This window comes from Siphateles boraxobius, unplaced genomic scaffold (assembly GCF_051911475.1).
Source record: "Siphateles boraxobius isolate OS27281-9 unplaced genomic scaffold, OSU_SipBor_1 111, whole genome shotgun sequence".
NCBI classification, from domain to species: Eukaryota; Metazoa; Chordata; class Actinopteri; order Cypriniformes; family Leuciscidae; genus Siphateles; species Siphateles boraxobius.
The window spans coordinates 51,021-71,368 of record NW_027508713.1 but is presented as its reverse complement, the minus strand read 5'-3'; the positions used below and the strand labels follow the sequence as shown (position 1 = coordinate 71,368).

At 45.2% G+C, this 20,348-nt stretch overlaps 1 protein-coding gene across 1 annotated transcript; it reads right to left on the bottom strand.

Moving 5' to 3' along the window:
• On the bottom strand, window positions 1-7,079 carry LOC143706379 (polymeric immunoglobulin receptor-like). The gene is made up of 8 exons (XM_077198239.1): window positions 6,813-7,079; window positions 6,429-6,725; window positions 5,992-6,309; window positions 5,480-5,797; window positions 5,128-5,403; window positions 2,292-2,378; window positions 2,058-2,093; window positions 1-1,965 (listed from the first exon to the last, which is right to left on the bottom strand). Exons 1-6 carry the CDS (start codon window positions 6,853-6,855, stop codon window positions 2,293-2,295), a joined length of 1,338 nt encoding a protein of 445 aa, XP_077054354.1. The 5' UTR covers window positions 6,856-7,079; the 3' UTR covers window positions 1-1,965; window positions 2,058-2,093; window position 2,292.
• Between the last annotated feature and the right edge of the window lie 13,269 nt (window positions 7,080-20,348).

Sequence of the window (20,348 nt, the reverse complement as noted above, 5' to 3'; positions counted from 1 at the left end):
ATGTTTTACAATGCATATTTATTTTAGACCGCAGTTTCACTTCCTTCTAACAAATGTTTCAGATGACCTGACTAAAACCTTTTGGAGGAAGAGCTGGGATGTTATACAAATATGTTATTTGTTCATAGATTAAACATTTTTCATATATCAATGTATTTCTATGTTTTATGAAGTGGAAAGTCTGTTTCCATTGTTGTTATTTCCTGTTTTTTATCACACCTGGGGGCGGATGAAGGGTGTCTTGGTTTGACTCAAAGAAGACACACAGAGAAAAAAGAAAACCACAAGCTGAAGAACATCTCATGATGTTGATGTTTATCACACTGACCACAGTATCTAACAACCCTGCAACACAAAGCACTGAGACACTTATAAGCAAGTGTCTTTAACCTAGTAAAACAACAGACAGTTTCAGGGTCTCAGTATAGTTTGGTTGTGAAGAATAAAAAGGCTTCTTCAGGAAACCCGCAGTGAGACACATAAGACTGAACAGAGAGAGAAACATTGAAGTAGAACATGTGCAGATCTGCAGAAGAGAAAGACTAAGATGTGGTCATGTTTCACGAAAGACAATAAAACCAAAACCTAGACACACAAAGAGGACAGTCTTTCTCTCACTTTGCCTTTATATTAATGTTATGTTTATTTGTCAACACACAATTCATTCATTCTTCATGCACTGACGTTCTTGTGTGTTTCATCTGCAATTTTTATTCTGGACATCATGGTTTTTGAATCTTGTTTATTTTCAGGTTCCACTCCAGTTTCAAGATTTACTGTAAAAGAAGACATTGATCTGTGTGCTGTCTGATCATGATCTCACTCATATAATCACAATAACATCAGAAACTTCGCTCAGCAACTTCAGGGTTTCATGAACACAGATAAATAGCCATGATGGCAAAGAGCACTAGCTGTTTCTCGTTCATCTTTAATATTAAGCATTTATTAACTGATTCCATTTATATTTATTATTTTCTCTCTAAAATATTCGTTTAAGCAGCAAGAAAACTGATTTGTCTATAACATGGAATAATATCTGTGAATGTCATTCACAAATGTTACTGGGCAACCAGTAGATGTAACACACACTAGCGACCGCACTGAGACATGCAGCTACAGACTCACTGGCAGTGTGAACACAGCTTCGGTCTTCTCCATACAGCTTCTGCTCACCAGCATGGGCCATATGGCCTTTAGCCGTGCTTCTCCTGGAATTGAACTTTGGAATTCTCTCCCAGTCAACATCCGTAGCTCAATTTAAACTTTAAACTCGTCAGCTCAATTTAAAGTCAAACTTAAAACTCATCTATTCAGAATTGCTTATCTTCCATGATTACTTTGTGCACTCAAATCTAGTACTTTTTTAATGCTATTTTTTTATCACCATTGTTATTTACTGTTAGTTTCTGTTTTAATATTGTAATTGCTGATACTTATTGTATGGTGACCTTGAGTGGTTTGAAAGGCGCCTTAAAATAAAATGCATTATTGATTATTATTATTTATCCACACATAATGTTCAGCGTCTGTGTCTCTCTGTTCAGTCTCATGTCTAACTGTTGGGGTTTCCTGAGTAAGTAACACAAAAAAAGCAACTTTGCATTAAAAAATCTTTCAAAAAAGGAAAAACATAAACACTTTATGGCAAAGATATTCAAAGACTGTTGCTTTGAAGATTAATATGAAGATTAAAATAAGCTTTTTATCCAATTATTAATAACCAAGTAATTGAACATGTGATTTGCAGAACATTTCTTTGTTTGTCTAAGGTCGAGCTGAGCTGCTGGTCATGATCTGTGATCTCTGCCCTCAGCGAGTGAATTCAGTCAGAGGAAACCTCCATCTTTCTGAAGGTGTCTGCAGGATCTTCATGCTTCTGGTAACGGTATGTGTGATGCCATCAGAGGGGATTATGGGTAAGTGTGCAGAGGAGTCATTTGGATTTGCTCAAGAATGTGCGATCTGAGATTAAACAAGAGAAAAACATGATGTGCAGAGTTAAACTTACAGACAAAACCACACAAGAACTTCAGTGAATGAAGACACAGACTCACTGCTTCACTGTGTCTCGTTTGATGATGAACTCATGCCTACAATCACATTACAACATCAGCGATGAACAACAGTGAGATGCATCTGACAACACATCCCTTTGAAGACATTTAAAAATGTAAAAAACATGTTTTGGGGTTAGTCTGTAGTAATAATCAGCCACATATTAAACAGCAGTCAATGATATGTTCTCATTTAGGTACACAGTTATGCGTGTGTATAAAGGACAGCATCACCTCATCTTAATAAAAACTCAGTCACAGTGAATCCTCCAATCAGCAGCAGAGTCAAACACAAAGAAATTATGTTGATCAAAGAGAAATCTGAAAATACATAAACACATAGAGTGATGATTAAAGAGACATTGGTATATATATATATATATATATATATACATCAAGCGAACAGAAAATTAATGGCAAATATACACAATTGTGAATGAATGAAAAGTGTACTTGTCAGGGTTATGTTCAGTTTTACTGTGCTTTGCTTTGTTCGAGTTCCCTTTCGAAAGCGAACTCACACTGCGTCGATGACACTATTGGAGAACTATGGGGGTTGTTGCATTATTCCATATAAATGCAACACTTCTACCCCCATAGAGAACGCCCTCCACGTGAACCGGTGTATGAAAAGCTATCCAATCACGGCAATCGATATTACCTGGCGACAGCCTATGACGTCACTACTAGTGCGACCCGGAAGTATAAAAGGGACGCCAAGAGAACATTGTCTTCAGGGACTGTTTTGTTTGTAAGCTTCAACCTGAAACGTTAGAAGGTAATCCATGGCTTGTGAAAAATGCTTCAGTAAGAACTCTAGCTGCTGCGTTTTGGACCAGCTGTAGTTTGTTTATTAAGCGTGCAGGGCAACCACCCAGTAGAGCAGTACATTAATCTAGCCTTGATGTCATGAACGCATAAACTAATTGTTCTGCATTTTTCATTGAGAGCATATTACGTCATTTAGATATATTTTTAAGATGAAAAAATGCGGTTTTACAGATGAAAAGATTTCAAATGAAAGATTTAGAAAGATCTAAATATGCCTTATTTAGACCTTACAGTAGTCCTCCTCGATACTCCGGAAGCGTAAGATTGTACTATCCTTGCTTTAAAGGATTGATAGCACTTCTGCTGAGAACACTGCCTGTTGACATCCTCGCTATCAAGTAGTTAGGCCATAACAGGCCTCCATGAAGGCAGCACAACTATGAATTGGATGCTTAGCATTGCACTGGCATTAAATATCATGTTGCAGGCCCCATGGAGCCTCTATGATTTTGCCCAGAGCCTGGTCAGTGCTTATCAGGTTGAGCAGTGATCCAGAATCTATCTGTGGATCGCTTTCTTTGAATACTTTAGTCCCTAAGTCTGGTCGGAAGGTTGAAGGACTCTCACACCTGTGTTAATAACAGAGTTTGTTGCCTTGGTTACTGATTCGGTTACACCTGTGGTTCATTTCATTGTTTGGTTTGGTTGTGTATTTAAGCCCTGTGTTTCTTTCTGTTCTTTGCCAGTTCTTCTCACGTTATACCCCGGTTGTTCTGTTCTTGTTTAAGGGGTAACACAAGTAACTTGAGTTTCATAATCAGATTACTTTTTTTCAAGTAACTACTACATTAACACATTACTTTTAAATGTATAACAAAGTATCGGAGTTACTTTTTTAAAATAAGTAACGTAAGTTACTTTGTTTCCCCATTTACTGACTGACAGCTCTCCTGCCCTCCTGTTGAGGGAAAATGTGAGTAAGTGCAGAGGCGTGAATGTTATTGTAATTCTAGACTAAATATGTGCATTTAATCATTTTACTGGCACAAAAAAGAGATTCAGTATTCCTCTAAATGAATGAAAACTGTGAGATGCACATTTAGAATAGTAAACAAGCCTGAAATAATAATTAATACTTAATATATTACATCTCACTTTATTAACCATTGTCTTTGCTGCTGTCCTTCAATTATCCAATTCAACCATACTTATAGACAAAAAATACTTTAGATGAACATCATATTTGTGTTTATTGCTAAAGAGTGTTGAACTTTCTTCACCTGCGTCCTATTTTTCTGTATTCCAGAATGGAAGCACAGCTGTAAGGTTTGTTTGATCTGTGCACTCTACTGTACAGACGTGAGTTTATATTCCATTCAGCCTGAGGTTTATGCATTTCACTTTTGGTGGGAAAAGGGCCTTTACATTTGCCAAAAATAGTATTTTATTCTGCTATTAAAAAGCATAAAAGCAAGCCTAGACCAGGTGTGGCCAAAAGTTATGTAACTCATGTGATTGATTTTTTTAATTAATCATAACTAACATTTATATTTCTTGAAGGAATAACATTCATATGCTTTTGAATCCTAAATGGTTCCAAAGCCTTTTACTGATGAACTTGTGACTGAGTGTGTGTCCAAATATAACACATAGGGAAATTAAACTAGACAGATGTCTAGTTTTATAAACTAGTGATTTAGAGCAAACAAGAAAACAGAGTTTGCTTCTACCTAACAGAAAGTTTTGCATATAAAGAGCCAATCAAACTGTAGGGAAATTATGTAATGTATCATGTCACTTTTGCTATGCTCCTATTCTATAAAAAATGTTGTATTCTTTTTGCTGGTGGGATTCTCTCTGATATTTGTCTGAGATCCTCTGGCCGTGATTAAAGCACATTCGAAGGCATTGTGTGGAGTCGGTTTAGTTATTGAGGGTTAGGGGACTCGGCCGACGTCGATGAGTAGACGCGCTAGAGTATAAATATTATTGAACGGGGGCGTCGATTGTAGACGAGACCCAGGTAGACTTAAGTCAGGTGTGAAAGAAGAAACAATCTACCAGACTCGTTACTTTCCATAAAAAGTAGTAATGGAATTAGTTACTTTTTAAAGGAGTAACACAATATTGTAACTCGTTACTTTTAAAAGTACCTTTCCCCATCACTGGTCACATGCTCTAACAGGTGTGTGTTCTGTGCTTGAGACACATTTTACGCAGTTTCCGCAACCAAAAAAAAACAAAAACGTAATGACTTATCTTCATTTTAAATACAAAATAATTCAAAAATATTACTTACCGTGTTTTACAGTGAGGTTGACTTTAGTGATGATGTGAGCTCCACACCAGTATATCCCAGAATCCTCTTCTCTCAGATCAGTGATGTTTACAGTAAAGACTCCAGTAGAAGCTTCATCACTGAAAGAGAATCGATCATCTCTGATCTTCTCCAATGAAACCCCATCCTTCACACACATGGAGGGTTCATGTGCTTTGCAGAAGTATTTCTGAAGTTCATCATGATGTTTGCACTGGATTGACATGTCGTCTCCTTCATACTTAGTCAAGTTCAGCTCTGGAAATATTAGAAATATAAGAACATCAATTCACAGCCATAGTTTCACATATTCAGATGTATAAATCTTCCTCACCCTCGTTCATGATGACGATCAGATGAGTGTAAAGATAATTCACGTCTCTCTCTAATGTCACTGCACACCAGTATTTCCCAGCATCCTCTGCTCTCAGTCCAGTGATGGTCCCAGTGAAGACACTTGCAGTGATGTCATCATTCAGAGTCAATCTGTCAGTCTTGGTCTCTTTCTCTTCTCTCACAGTCTCATTGAGAGTATTTCTATCTCTAGTGGAGCACTTCCCCTTACAGAGAGACTTTGACTTTGATTTATAGATTGAATCATAAGGGCAGAAGATCTCAGCAGATTCTCCTTCACGTCTCACTACTGGAGCCACTGCAAACAAAGGACAGTTATATTTTACATCAATTATGGTGCTTATACAATATTTCTGTATTTGGTATGTAATGTAAACAATAATACTTAAACTGCAAAGATTCATCACCAATATCATATCTTATCAATTCTCCAACACACACTGATTTTAGAAACTTTTCAGTAAGATTTGATTGAAAGTTTGTTTTACTTACTACTAACATGTAGATGAACAGTATTAATAATGGAGTAACTGTATGAGTGTCTGTTGATCCAAACTCCACATAAATAAACTCCTCCATCATCTAGAGTCACAGCAGAAATTCTCACACTGAAGAGATTTTTATGTCTGTCATCAGAAACACTGAATCTTTCTGTCTTCTTCGAGGTGCTGTAAATCGTCTCAATAGAGTCTGTTCCTTCTTTGAATATGATCTTGGGATCATTAATATGATTCTGTGAATATTCACAGCTGAAGGTTGCAGTTTCTCCAATATTCACCATCACTCTCTTTGACTCTTTACAACATGAATCTGTTGTTTACAAATTTAAAAAAAAAAATAATAATATATATATATATATTAATTTTATGCAGGCTTTAAAAATGATCAGGAATTTACTACACCAAGACTTTGATCTTAAAATGACTGACCTTTTTCCACATTTAAAGTCATATCTATACCCCACTTGTAAAGAACACCAATCCAGTATCCTCCAGCGTCATGTTCGTTCAAACCTCTGATGTAGATCATAAGGTTTCCCTCAATATTTCGAAACATTGTGAATTTTCCATCATTGATCCATTTATCATGTTTTTTATCATTCATGATACTTCTCCACTCTAGTAATTTATTAATGCATTTAATATTTGCACTGAACCAAAGCTTCTGTGAATCAACAAGAAGACTTCCTCCAGAATATCCAGTGACACTGACGCATCTCACTGCACCTGTCAATCAGATTGATGCTGTGATCAGAAACCTCATGAACAAAAAACAGCATCATTACTGCAGTGATGAAAGAGAAAAGCTCTGACCTGAGATCAGGGAGAAAGTGAAGAAGATGAGGAGGATCTTCATTGTGAGTTGAGTTCAGTCTTCTTTATGCAGAATGTTCTCTGTGTGAATCTCTCTGTCTCTACATCTGTCTGCTTTAGTTCCTTCCTCTTTCTTCAGCTCTTTATCAGTAATGATCAGCTTTACTGGCTCCTCCCACCATCAGCACTGACTGAATATTACATTAATCACACTGAAAGAGCGCCACCTAGTGGAGGTTACAGTGTCTGACACTGAGAGCTCATTCAGGCTTCATCTTCTCTATAGAAGGACAAATGACACTTAAAAAAAAAATCATAAACATTGTTTAAATCTTCCTCTACAGGGCGACAGTAAACATATACAGTACATGTAAATTCTATGAGGTCACCTACAGCCCATACAAGGTACTCTTAGAAATGGGGAAAACAAATGCATCTGATAGTTTGTTTTTGACATTTTTCTAAGCTGTAAGAAACTTTAACATCTTATTAGGAGCAGATAGACCATCTAACTGGCATTTGACTGGATTTGTTTGGATGCTTTATGCAGAAATAATATCATACATTGATGTGGTTTCAGAACCACGGACAGCAGCCGTCAGACAAACTTCACATGACAGTTGAACAACACAAACACTAAGAGTAAGTCACTGGAACTTGAGTTCATCTGCTTCCCTTTACTTTGTGGTCATGAAAACATCTACATGCTCACTGGGTGTGGTAATTAGAAAATGTTAGGCAAAAGTTTAATTCCTCCAAATTTACTCTTTCTACTCAAACATTTTTTCTCCATTCTGTCACCTGATGGAGTTTGGGTTCTTGCCACTTTCACCTCAGCCTTGCTCAGTTGGGAACACTTAACATCCAGCAGTATTATTGATCTGAGCTGGATGATGAAACCATTTTTTGCAGAACTGCTTTATAGATGAAATCATCTATCGTAATAATTGATGATCTTTACAATGGAACTGAATAAATAGCTGAACAACAGCTGCAATGCATATTTTGCCTGTTATCCCTGGAAACAATCTGTATTATACACTCAAAAAAATTATATGTTGACTTTAATTAACTTTTTTATGTAAACAGGTTCCATAAATTAACTTTTTTATGTCAACAGGTCCCACATAACTGGGATATGTTAAAGTAGCACTATGCAGTTTTTTTTAGCTTAACTGAACAGCTTCAGAGTTATTGGAATAGTTATATGACTCTTTTCGGGTTGAATGGTGGTCGTCTCGCCCCCCTCTGGTGTCTGTGAGTGGAAAAAACACACTTGCAACCAGGGCCGGCCCTGGCCAATTTGCTGCTCTAGGCAAGATTTTACCTGGTGCCCCATGCATCACAGCCCATTTCACCCTGTCACTGTGTTCATGATTATTTATCCTATATATGTACACACACACACACACATTAGCCTATAGCCTAAACACAAATAGCAAGAGCATTACACCTAGCATTCAAGTCAAGTCCCATTTATTTGTATAGCGCTTTTTACAATATAGATTATTTTAATAGATTTACAGCTTTACAGTTCCCTTTCAAGGGAACTCGAGCTGCGTTTGAGACGCGGTGGGAACGCTCTGCGTGATTACGTCGTGAAGCACGTGTAAAATCAGTCCAATGGAAGCCCGCTACGACATAGGTGACGTCATAGACCAGGAAACTATAAAGCAACCCTGAAATCAGACCGCGATAGCTTCTGCACCTTCAGCAAGCGCTCTCTGTATATCTGTCCTTGTCTATTTATTGTTGTCTGTCAAGCCCCTTATATATATATATATATATATATATATATATATATATATATATATATATATATATATATATATATATATATATCACTATGGCGAGCAAGCAAAATTATAAACCTTGTGTTGTGCCCTGCCCTCGTTATATCACGGGTGGGGACACACATCCTATGTGTATTGCTTGTTTGGGAGTGGAGCATGCCCAGTCAGTCCTCGAGGGGGCTGACTGTGAGCATTGCTTGAGTTTGTCTATGAAAACTCTCCGCTCTCGCCGAGCGTTCTTTGAGGAGGTCGGTTCGGTTCGCACTCCCCGAGGTGCGGGTCCCGCTGCTGCCGAGGCACAGCGTCGAATTTCATCTTGGGGTTCGCAGATGGATCTAGTAGCGGGGTTTGAGACGGGCCCCGCCCTTTCTCAGCCCTTACCTACTGGATTCGGTGTCTTTGCCCAGGAAGGAGCCCGCTCTGCGGCTTCTCCTTCCCAGGCTGAGGCACCAATATTACGGCTATCCAGTTCTGAGGATCTGGATGTCGGTAGTATGGGGGATATTGAGTGTTCGCCAGCTCATACCCCTGCTGATGAGGAGCTTATGGAGGTTTTATCTCGTGCTGTTACTAAATTAAATATTGAGTGGCCAGCCGATGATTTCGATGTTGAATCTAGAAAGAGTCTTTTAGATGAACGTTATTTACCATCTAGATCTCGACCTCCTCGTCGGGAACTCCCGTTTTTTCCCGATCTCCACGCCGAGGTTTCGAGATTGTGGATTAAACCGGCGTCTTTCAGAGTGCATAACCTACAAACTAAGAATTATAGTAAAGTTCAAGGGATTGATCATTATGGTTATTTGACTATGCCTCGTGTTGAAGACACACTAGCGAGCTATCTCTCCCCTGAGTCTTCTTCTTCTCTGAAAGCCCCGACGTTACCCACCAAACCATTAAAAAATACATCTTTGTTGGTGGGTAAAGCGTATTCGGCAGCAGATCAGGCCGCAGCATGTTTGCACATTATGTCGATTCTCCAAGCGTACCAGGCTGACCTGCTGAAGGACATAGACGATAGTGAGGAAGTTAGTGCTGACGCAATTCGAGAATTGCGTCGCACGACAGATTTATCTCTCCGAGCCACCAAGGAGACGGCCAAGTCTGTTGGCCGCTCTATGGCAGCCTTGGTGGCCACGGAACGCCATTTATGGTTAAATTTATCAGAAATAAAAGATAAAGATAGATCTGTTCTTCTGGACGCACCGCTGTCACCTACAAGTCTGTTCGGCGATGCTATAAATTGTGTCGTCGATAGGTTTCAAGAAAATAAGAAACAAGCGGCTGCGTTTCAGAGGTTTCTTCCTCGCTGGTCTATTGTCCCCGAGGCTGCTCGTAGTATAAAGTCTGAGCAGCCTCATCCGTCTACGAGCTCCGCTCACAGAGTTCAACAAAAACAGAGCGTCGCCCCTCGGGCACCTCCTCATTCTAAGGTTCCTGAGTGGCACTCGCAGCCCAGACCTGTTAGGGGTAGACAAGATCTGAGGACTGTTATCTCTAGGAGAGCTTGGGCTAAGAAGAAGTCCTGACGCCAAGGCTATCAGGCTTCTGAGGGGGGTCCCCTCCAGGGAGGAACGGTTCCGAGGAACCGTCCCTCCTTGGCACCCTCCGGGGGGCGACTCTCTGAGGAGAGCCGCAGCGCTGCCACTTCGGTTGTTCCCTGCCGGTTCGCCGCTTCAGGGCACCGAGGTGTCAGCGTCCCCGTGCAATCCTCTGAGGAGGGTTGTAGAACGGTCAGTTCGGTTGTTCCCTGCCGGTTCGCCGCTTCAGGGCGCCGAAACGATTGTTCAATCAAATCCAGAGGCCAGTCTCGAGAGACTGGTTCCCTTATCGGAATTTCTGGCAGCGTGGAAACTTCTGCCAAATATTTCTCTATGGGTCCTGCACATAATAGAAAAGGGTTACAGAATTCAGTTCGGTTCTCGTCCGCCCAGATTTCAAGGAGTCCTCCCCACGGTGGTGGACTCACAGCAGGCTCTGGTAATGGAGCAAGAAGTACTGAGTACTGACAAGAAGTACTGACTCTTCGAAAGGGAGCTATAGAAAGGGTTTCTCCTCCCAGCAGAGAGTCAGGGTTTTACAGCCGTTACTTCATTGTTCCAAAGAAGGATGGAGGGCTGCGTCCTATTCTAGACCTGCGCCAGTTAAACAGCAGGGTTCAAAAACTCAAGTTCAGAATGCTTACACTCAAACAGATTGTATCACAAGTTCAGTCCGAGGACTGGTTTGTCACAATAGACTTGAAGGACGCGTACTTCCATGTATCTATCCATCCTCATCACAGGAGGTTCCTGAGGTTCGCTTTCGGGGGCGAAGCATACCAATATCGGGTTCTTCCATTTGGCCTAGGTTTATCTCCCCGCACTTTTACAAAATGCGTGGATGCAGCTCTGGCTCCGTTGCGACTCCAGGGCATCCGCGTTTTAAATTACATCGACGATTGGTTGATTTTAGCTCAGTCAGAGCAGGTGGCGGTTCAGCATCGAGATGCTGTTCTGTCCCACATAAAGAGTTTGGGGTTGCGGCTAAACACCAAAAAGAGTGTGCTCCTCCCTGCTCAGAGGACCACTTTTCTAGGTGTAATTTGGGATTCGACCACAATGCAGGCACGCCTGTCTCCTGCTCGTATTTCTGCGATTCTCACAGCCGCAAAGAATGTGAAACTAGGCCAGTCACTCACTGTGAAACAGTTTCAGAGACTGTTGGGTCTCATGGCAGCTGCGTCCAACGTTATTACTTTTGGCCTTCTGTACATGAGACCCCTGCAGTGGTGGCTCAGGACCAAGGGGTTTTCTCCGAGGGGAAATCCATTCCGCAAGATCAAGGTCACGCGGCTATGCCTTCGTGCCTTGGCCTTGTGGAAGAAACCTTGGTTCCTCGCCCAGGGCCCAGTGTTGGGGGCTCCTTGTCGACGCGTCACGCTTTCGACGGATGCTTCCCTCACGGGATGGGGGGCGGTCATGAGTGGCCGCTCGGCGCAAGGTCTGTGGCAGGACCATCAATGTTCCTGGCACATAAATCGTTTAGAGTTGATGGCGGTATTTCGAGCACTCAAATATTTCCTGCCAGACCTGAGAGGCCATCACGTGTTGGTCCGCACAGACAACACTTCGGTGGTCTCCTATATCAACCATCAGGGGGGTCTGAGGTCACGTCACCTTTGCAAATTGGCCCATCAGATCCTCCTATGGGCCCAGGGGAAGTTACTGTCGCTCAAGGCGGTATATATTCCGGGGCGTCAGAATGTGGGAGCAGATATTCTGTCGAGACAGGGGCTGAGGCCCGGGGAGTGGAGACTTCACCCAGAAGTGGTGGAGTTCCTGTGGGAAAAGTTCGGTCGTGCTCAGGTAGACCTTTTCGCATCATCAGATTCAACCCATTGTCCCATGTGGTTCTCTCTAACGCACCCAGCTCCTCTCGGTCTGGATGCTATGGTGCAGGTGTGGCCGAGGCTGCACCTGTACGCCTTTCCCCCGATATCTTTGCTTCCGGGGGTTCTGGAGAGGGTTCGCCGAGAAGGGGCTCGTCTGCTACTAGTAGCCCCTTATTGGCCGACCCGAGTTTGGTTCTCGGACTTGGTGTCTCTTCTGGACGGCTCCCCCTTGGAGATCCCAATCAGGGTGGACCTCCTGTCTCAGGCCGGGGGCACGATATTTCACCCTCGGCCGGAGTTGTGGAAACTCTGGGCCTGGCCTCTGAGGGGGCCAGGCTCAGGGAGACCGGTCTTTCGACCGATGTTGTAGAAACCATTCTTCAATCCAGAGCTCCTTCCACGAGAAGGCTGTATGCGCTAAAATGGAAACTTTTCACCACGTGGTGTGTTGAACGTCAGTTAGATCCTGTTAACTGCCCTGTTGGTTCAGTTCTTGATTTTCTGCAAGACCGTTTCTCGGCCAGGTTATCTCCTTCCACCCTAAAGGTTTACGTGGTGGCTATATCTGCCTACCACACCCCTCTGGGGGGTACTTCTATTGGGAGAAACCCTCGAATTACTCGCTTTCTCCGTGGTACATTGAGGTTGAGACCTGAACTGCACTCTAGAGCACCGGCTTGGGACTTGGCCATTGTACTCGAGGGTCTGGCTTTAGCTCCCTTTGAGCCCATCGAGGAGGTTTCTGAAAAGTTCCTCACTCTAAAGACTTTATTTCTCCTTGCTATCTCATCTATCAAGAGAATTGGTGATTTACATGCTTTGTCGGTTGCTCCTTCATGTCTGGAATTTGCACCTGGTATGGTGAAGGCATTTCTCTACCCCAGGCCGGGTTATATTCCTAAGGTCCCACTGAATGTTGGATGCCCAATAGTGCTGCAGGCCTTTTATCCTCCACCCTTTAATACCCCTGACCAGGAACAGCTTAACCTGTTATGTCCAATCCGGGCTTTAGATGCCTACGTTCACAGAGCTGCCCTGTGGCGTAAATCTGAGCAACTATTTGTTTGTTTTGGGTCACTCAAGAGAGGATGCCCTGCATCTAAGCAGGTTATGAGTAAATGGATAGTCGAGGCTATTTCATTGGCTTATGAAGCGGCCGGACAACCTTCACCTATGGCTGTGCGGGCCCATTCTACTCGGAGTATGGCGGCCTCTATGGCCTTAATTTCGGGAGTTTCCCTTCTTGACGTATGTAATGCGGCAGGTTGGTCCTCTCCGCATACATTTGTCAGGTTTTATGACCTTGACCTCTCCACTCCTGGGGCGAGGTTGCTTGCTTCTTAGTGTGCGCAGGACCTCACACAGAACGGGCATTTGTCATTATGGCGTAGTGGGTATAGGGTTCCCACCGCGTCTCAAACGCAGCTCGAGTTCCCTTGAAAGGGAACGTCTCAGGTTACGTATGTAACCCTGGTTCCCTGATAGGGAACGAGACGCTGCGTTTGCCTGCCATACTTCCTGCATGCCCTGATCGACTTGCTTCAGGTTTTTCAGAAGCTATCGCGGTCTGATTTCAGGGTTGCTTTATAGTTTCCTGGTCTATGACGTCACCTATGTCGTAGCGGGCTTCCATTGGACTGATTTTACACGTGCTTCACGACGTAATCACGCAGAGCGTTTCCACCGCGTCTCAAACGCAGCGTCTCGTTCACTATCAGGGAACCAGGGTTACATACGTAACCTGAGACGTTTTGTTGTGTTTATAATTTTGTTCAGTATATGTAGCCGCTCTGGATAAAACAGTGATGTCATCGTCCAAATGTCATTCATGCACAAACTATTAATTGAGCGCTAGCTAAAGTGTTTGTTTTGAAGTTGATGGCAGCAATCTTCCACTAAACTATCACGTTTCATGTTTTCACCATGAATGAAACTGCGAAATGTCTTCTTTAATGTTAATTTTACATAAAGGGTTGCTACTTTTAATAAACCTGTAGCCTATATAAATATCATTAATAATTTTGGCAAATAAATTAAAAAAAATGCCATATATCCCCCTCAAAACTGCACAACTGTAGAGTAAAACATGAATTAATAAAAGTGATAGTGAATGCGTCTAAAAAAACTGACGTGATTGTTACAAATCACACTGTCTGGGGCCTCTGGAGAACGTCTCAGGTTACGACTGTAACCTATGTTCCCTGAGAACAGGGAACGAGACAATACGTCAACGACGCTATGGGGAACGCCTCAGGCGTGACAGGTGTCTGAAATCACTATCAAATCACGTCAACCATATTGACCGGCGACAGCCCGTGAATCATTAGCGTGAATGATTAACGTGCGACCTGGAAGTATAAAGGGGCGCCTTGCAAACATGACAAATCACCTTATCGTCTGAAGGGACTGTACGGTAGGCAAGCCCCGCGGCATGGCAGGGAGACGTATTGTCTCGTTCCCTGTTCTCAGGGAACATAGGTTACAGTCGTAACCTGAGACGTTCCCTTTCGAAGGGAACTCAACAATACGTCAACGACGCTATGGGGAACGATATACCAACGCCGCCATGCTAAGGGGAGTGCATGCCAAGTGGCAGTGACAACTGTCAGAACCAGCAACTTCAAATGAAACGCTAGAACCACTCACCCTCAGGTCACACTGGGCTGTCAGTGACAGCATTCCCTACGGTCATAGCCCAAGCTACAGCCTCACAGAAAAACCTTCATAAACATGGTTAAATGAGAGGTCTACCTGGGCCGGCTCCGGGCCTGGAACCTCAGCTTCCAATTAGAAGGGGTCCCTTCTAGGGAATGTGGCTAGGGAACCCAAGGGAACCCCAGCCAGTCACTATTCAGGGGAACGTACTCACCCCGAAATGCCACCAGGACGGCCTGACCTGGCGCCAGTACATAGACACTTAGTCTGGCCAAATCCTGTCTGTCTGAAGACAGAGCCTCTGGACAAATGCCTTAAGTAAGGCATCCAACCCGAGGGACTGCGAAGCTGGCAGTGAACCACTCGGCCCGGATCTCAGAGACGGGATATCCCGGAGAGTATGACTCAGCATAGTGCTTTCCGACCCTTGCTAGCGAGGGGAGTTTCTCTACTCGATCCACGGATCAACCCAGTGTCTGTGTTTCAAAACACTGAGGAGGCCTGTGAAGGCCTAAGGGCTGATCTAACTGGGAGGCCTCACGAGAGGCCTACGACCGTCTGACCGGACTCAGGAAGCCGCATGCTCAAAGAGACCCTCGTGAGGGGAGCACAAGGTCTGCCTGGTAGGCAAACCAGGCTGTAGGCAGAAAAGGTTCCGGGAGGGAACCTTTAGCAGAGAATGAACACTTTAGCGAGCCAGGGCGCAAGCTCGCCTTCAGCAGCTGCCTATTAAGGCTAGCTGAAACTGATAGCAAGAGACCACTAGCTTCATAAACCCAGCACCACTAGGGAGCGTTACAGGGAGGCCCGGAGAGGCCTACTACCTGATCCTTTAGGGAGGCACGTGAGGCCTACTACCTGATAACCACAGTACGTGGGAACTCACCTTCAGGGAGGCCCGGTGAGGCCTGCTACCCTACGACCACAGTATGTGGGGAGCTCACCTTCAGGGAGGCCTGGAGAGGCCTACTACCTGGTAACCACAAACTGTGGGAACTCACCTTCAGGGAGGCCTGGTGAGGCCTACTACCTGACCGTTCTCAATCAAGGAGGCCTGGAGGAGCCTACTACCTGATAACCCCAGTATGTGAGATGCTCACCTTCAGAGAGGCCAAGAGAGGCCTACTACCTGATAACCACAGTACGTGGGAACTCCTCCTTCAGGGAGGCCCGGTGAGGCCTGCTACCTTGCAACCACAGTATGTGGGGAGCTCACCTTCAGGGAGGCCTGGTGAGGCCTACTACGTGGTCACCACTATCTGTGGGAACTCACCTTCAGGGAGGCCTGGTGAGGCCTACTACCTGACCGTTCTCATTCAAGGAGGCCTGGAGGAGCCTACTACCTGATAATCACAGCATGTGGGAACTCACCTTCAGGGAGGCCTGGTGAGGCCTACTACCTGACAGCCAAAATATTTGGGAGCCCACATCCAGGGAGGCCCAGAGCGGCCTACTACCTGACAGCCACAATATTTGGGAGCTCACATTCAGGGAGGCCCAGAGAGGCCTACTACCTGATAGCCAACGTAAGTGGGAATTCGCCTTCAGGGCGGCCGGGTGAGGCCTACTACCTGATAACCATCTTAAGTGGGAATTCACCTTCAGGGAGGCCTGAGTGGCCTACTACCTGATAACCACTGGTAGCTTTGAGCCCTGAGTCCGGGTGAAAGTATAAGGTGGCCTGCTAAGGCCAGCCAGCTGGGGACTCGCCTATCAGGGAGGCCTGGTCGGGCCTACTAGCTAATAGCAAGTCATATTCTGCCATAAAGTACACTGTTGGAAATCATACTACACAGCATAATTCACTAATGGGCTTCCAGTAGCGCTATAAGGTATGTCCCACAATGTTGGGACTCACCTCCGAGGAGGCCTGTTTAAGGCCTACTACCCATCAGTGAGTCAACTGCCCGAACCACCAAGGCCAACCACGTAAAGTGAGCTGGCCTACAGTGCCCTCTGGGGGGCTGTCCAATCAAGGAGGCCTGCTGAGGCCTACTACCTAATGGCGCAGCCTTCGTTGGCAGAAAAACTGTTTACACAGCGCCTACAGCATCCTGGTGCCTAATCACATTGCCCATGGCAGTGTACTCCGCAAGAAAGCTAGCACCCTTAAAACAAGGGGAGTACAACATACGCCACTCTGCCTCAACGGAGGCCCCAGTTAGTCAGGGGCCTACCATCTATGCATGGGCGTCAGCTCAGGGCAATGCTCTGGCTTCAGGGGAGCGTACTTCGACCAAAGAAGAAGTGAAGCTTACTTCATACTCGACCCGAGCCATAGTGGTGCGAGGTGGGATAAAACAGAACTGGGAGTGAAGTGCTCAGACCTACCCTGTATCACAGGGGAATACTCACACCTCACCCTGAGGTTACCAGGGTGCGGGCCTGCCAGCGGCTCTAGGGGTGACAGAAATGTATCTGTGCCCAACCTAGGGGAGTGGGGCTTGAATGAAAGCCAACCACCTACAACCTAGCGCTCGAGCAGTAGCTCAGCGAGGTGAGTGAAGCCTAAACTGGCGGCCTAAATCCATAGGCCAGTTCTGCATGGCAGAGTCGGGCAGGAAACCCAGTCTTCTTCGTGAAGTGAAAGACGGCCTAACCCTGCTCAATAAAGACATATATACCACGGAGGCCTGTTTGAGGCCTACCATGTCCTTACAAACCATCCTCAGCACCACGCTGCATTACTCTAGGCACCCCAGAATGCAGAGAAGGGGGCGGGCCTTGGCCTAACGACTCCCACGGGAGGAGGCTGTTTATACAGGGATGCTAGAAACCAACATTCACACAGTGAAGGGTCAGAGGAAGAAATGCTAAAAATTTTAGCAGAGCGCCTCTATTATCCCTGGCACAGCCTAGGCCAGCTACAGAGGCGGCCCTGGTGAGGGCCAGCCTGCAAGCATAGATCAATCTGAGGGCTCGGAGGAGCCACAGCCTTACTAAAGAATATAGTCTGTATTATTCCATACAAAGGGCTGCAGAATCGCTCAGCCTAATGAAACCCAAACAGAGCTCAAGGGGCGAAATACTCAGGAAGAAGTCAACGGACCCGTGGGCCGGACATAAGATCTATCTGAAGCTCTAGCGTCAGTCAACACTCTAAGTAAAAAATTCTAAGAGAGAGACCAACTACTCTACCCTGAGGTGGCTAACAGCCCGAAGGCTAACATAGTTATCGTTCTGGCCACCTAACGGGGAACTTCAGGGCCCTAATGATCCAGGAAACTTCTCTTACCTTATTACCTTGACATGACCCCATAGCTCTATACAGGGAACGAGGTCTGTAGAGAGATACATCTCGGAATTTTAATTCACAAAAAAAATTACTCTTAAAAGACCAGTCAGCTCACCTGCGGCGTGCGGAGTGCAGACTCGCCAGATAGTTCTTTATGACCCTGGGGTCCACCACTTTACATGCCTGAAAGAGGCGTTTCTACTAGCCAAGCCTAGGCGGGCCATTGGAACATCGTTCTTATCATAGGCCCAGCCCCAGGCCTGATGTAATGAACGTCTGGGGAGTCAGAAGAGAGGAGAGGGCTGGATTTCTTTTTAATGAAGCCCTCCGGGGAGATTATCCATCAGCGACACTGTGTGCGCTTGTGCTGGATAACCTCCCTCAGATCCCTCTTCTTGCGGGAGTCACGCCTCTTCTGCGCCCTGTTCCTCCACGGAGGGGGCGCACGAGAGGCGACACTGGCTCTCTGGCCCTGTCTACGGTCCTCGGACCGTGAAGGGCCAGGCCCTCCCGCCTGCCTGGGTGTGGAACCGGATCTCAGCGGTATGCAGGATCCTGCAGCAGGTCGGCCTGATATGCCTGCAGCACCGCCATAGTGTGCAGGGAAGCACCAGCCTGAACCGCTGTCGTGTATGCTCTGCCATTCAAACGTGCTGTTGACTTTAGCGGTTTGGATGGCAGGGTTGGAGCTCTCAGTGTCAACGCCTGCCCAGACACGAGATAGTTCGCAAACGACTCGTCAAATGGGCGGCATCGACACATACCCATGCTCTGCGATCCCCTCAACATCAGCGAAATTAACCCGCTGATGTCGGTGAATACGGGCAGAGTATGGGCTCTTCCATGCCCTCTCGATCTCCGTGTGAAGATCAGGAAGGAATGGAAGGCTCACCTGAGCTGGTGTGTATGGCAGGGGAGAAACCGATCGCCAAGCCTACCGCGAGCGGTCTCTCCTCTAGTCCGCTCCACAACATCCACCAGGTCTGCATACACGGGGCAGGGTGGCTGAGAGGGTTCAGGATCTACCTGATTATAAACCTCCTCAGCCATCTCCTGCTCGTCCTGAAGAGCAGCAACTGCAGGAAACCATTGGTGCCTGCAGTTCGCCCTCGTCAGCCGTCAAATCATTTGAGAGGTTTACAGGACTCTCAAGATGATCGATGAGCTCTATCTGGAAGCCCATGATGCAAGTCGCCGCTCTGCCTCGGCACGAGCGGGACCACGCGGACCAGACGTTGAACCCCCTTCACTCGAGAAGAGGGCCAGACGAGAGCGGAGCGTTTTAAGAGAAAAAACGCTCACAGTTCACACAGAGGATTCCCTCGAGAACCTCTCGTGCGCGCTCTTCTCCCAGGCAGGAAAAAACACACTCGTGTGCTGTACATTTCATTTTCTTACCGTTTCATTGAGTAGCGTTTTCAAACAGACAGTCCCTGAAGACGATGAGATGATTTGTCATGTTTGCAAGGCGCCCCTTTATACTTCCAGGTCGCACGTTAATCATTCACGCTAATGATTCACGGGCTGTCGCCGGTCAATATGGTTGACGTGATTTGATAGTGATTTCAGACACCTGTCACGCCTGAGGCGTTCCCCATAGCGTCGTTGACGTATTGTTGAGTTCCCTTCGAAAGGGAACTCAGAACAATTGTTAGCCTAAAGTTTAAGGTAAAAATAACTGCCCTTAAATTATATATCTTACTACTGCAATTAGATAAACTGTTCATTCATTACATTACCTCTGTCTTTATCCCCTTTTATCATCTTCCCTTCCATTTGGCACTGTATCTATTGCAGACTATAATGCTAATCTAAAATATGTCATGTAAATTTGGCCATCCGTCACAATCAGGTAACTTTCACCAGGTCTAGACCTGGTGCAAGCTGCCAGGCACGTTTCTACGGGGTGCTTGAGTGTGTTAATCGCCCTCAAACGAAAGCAATGCTGTCAACATTGGATGCAGCGAGGGGCGACTCTGCACAACAAATTACAAATTACAAATCGCGCGCGCTCTGTTTCTGACGCACTTCAAGCACTCGCTGGGCGGGGGAAGATTGATGCGCCGGACCGGAGACGGGGACTTAGTTAAGTTTTTGTGGATTTTTTTTGCTTTATTTTGTAGTATTTTGAATTAATGTTTTTTAAAATAGTATTAGTAAAAACAATTTTTTTTTTTAATTCACTTGTTCACTCATTTTGGCGCCCCTATTGAGCGGCGCCCCTAGCATTTGCCTAGTGCGCCTATGCCACGGGCCGGCCCTGCTTGCAACTTTGGGCCGGCGGACCGCCGTCAGGAAGTATTGCGTGATTTCATCTCTCGCGATGTAACAAATTTCTTTACGGCACTGCACACATTACACGCATACACGCCCCCATCCAGATCCGGCTAGCTATAAGAACAACTATCGTCATGGCTAAACTGGCATATAAGAAGCAGAAAGCTAGAAAAGCATTGTCGGAGGAACAGAGAAAGAGGAAA

What these genes read in the sequence shown, in the direction of transcription:
- LOC143706379 (XM_077198239.1), bottom strand. Translation starts at nt 6,855, where the DNA reads ATGAAGATCCTCCTCATCTTCTTCACTTTCTCCCTGATCTCAG. An exon ending in GACTTTAAATGTGGAAAAAG is followed by an intron (nt 6,310 to 6,428) that starts GTCAGTCATTTT and finishes TGTAAACAACAG; the next exon opens with ATTCATGTTGTAAAGAGTCA. An exon ending in GATCGTCATCATGAACGAGG is followed by an intron (nt 5,404 to 5,479) that starts GTGAGGAAGATT and finishes TAATATTTCCAG; the next exon opens with AGCTGAACTTGACTAAGTAT.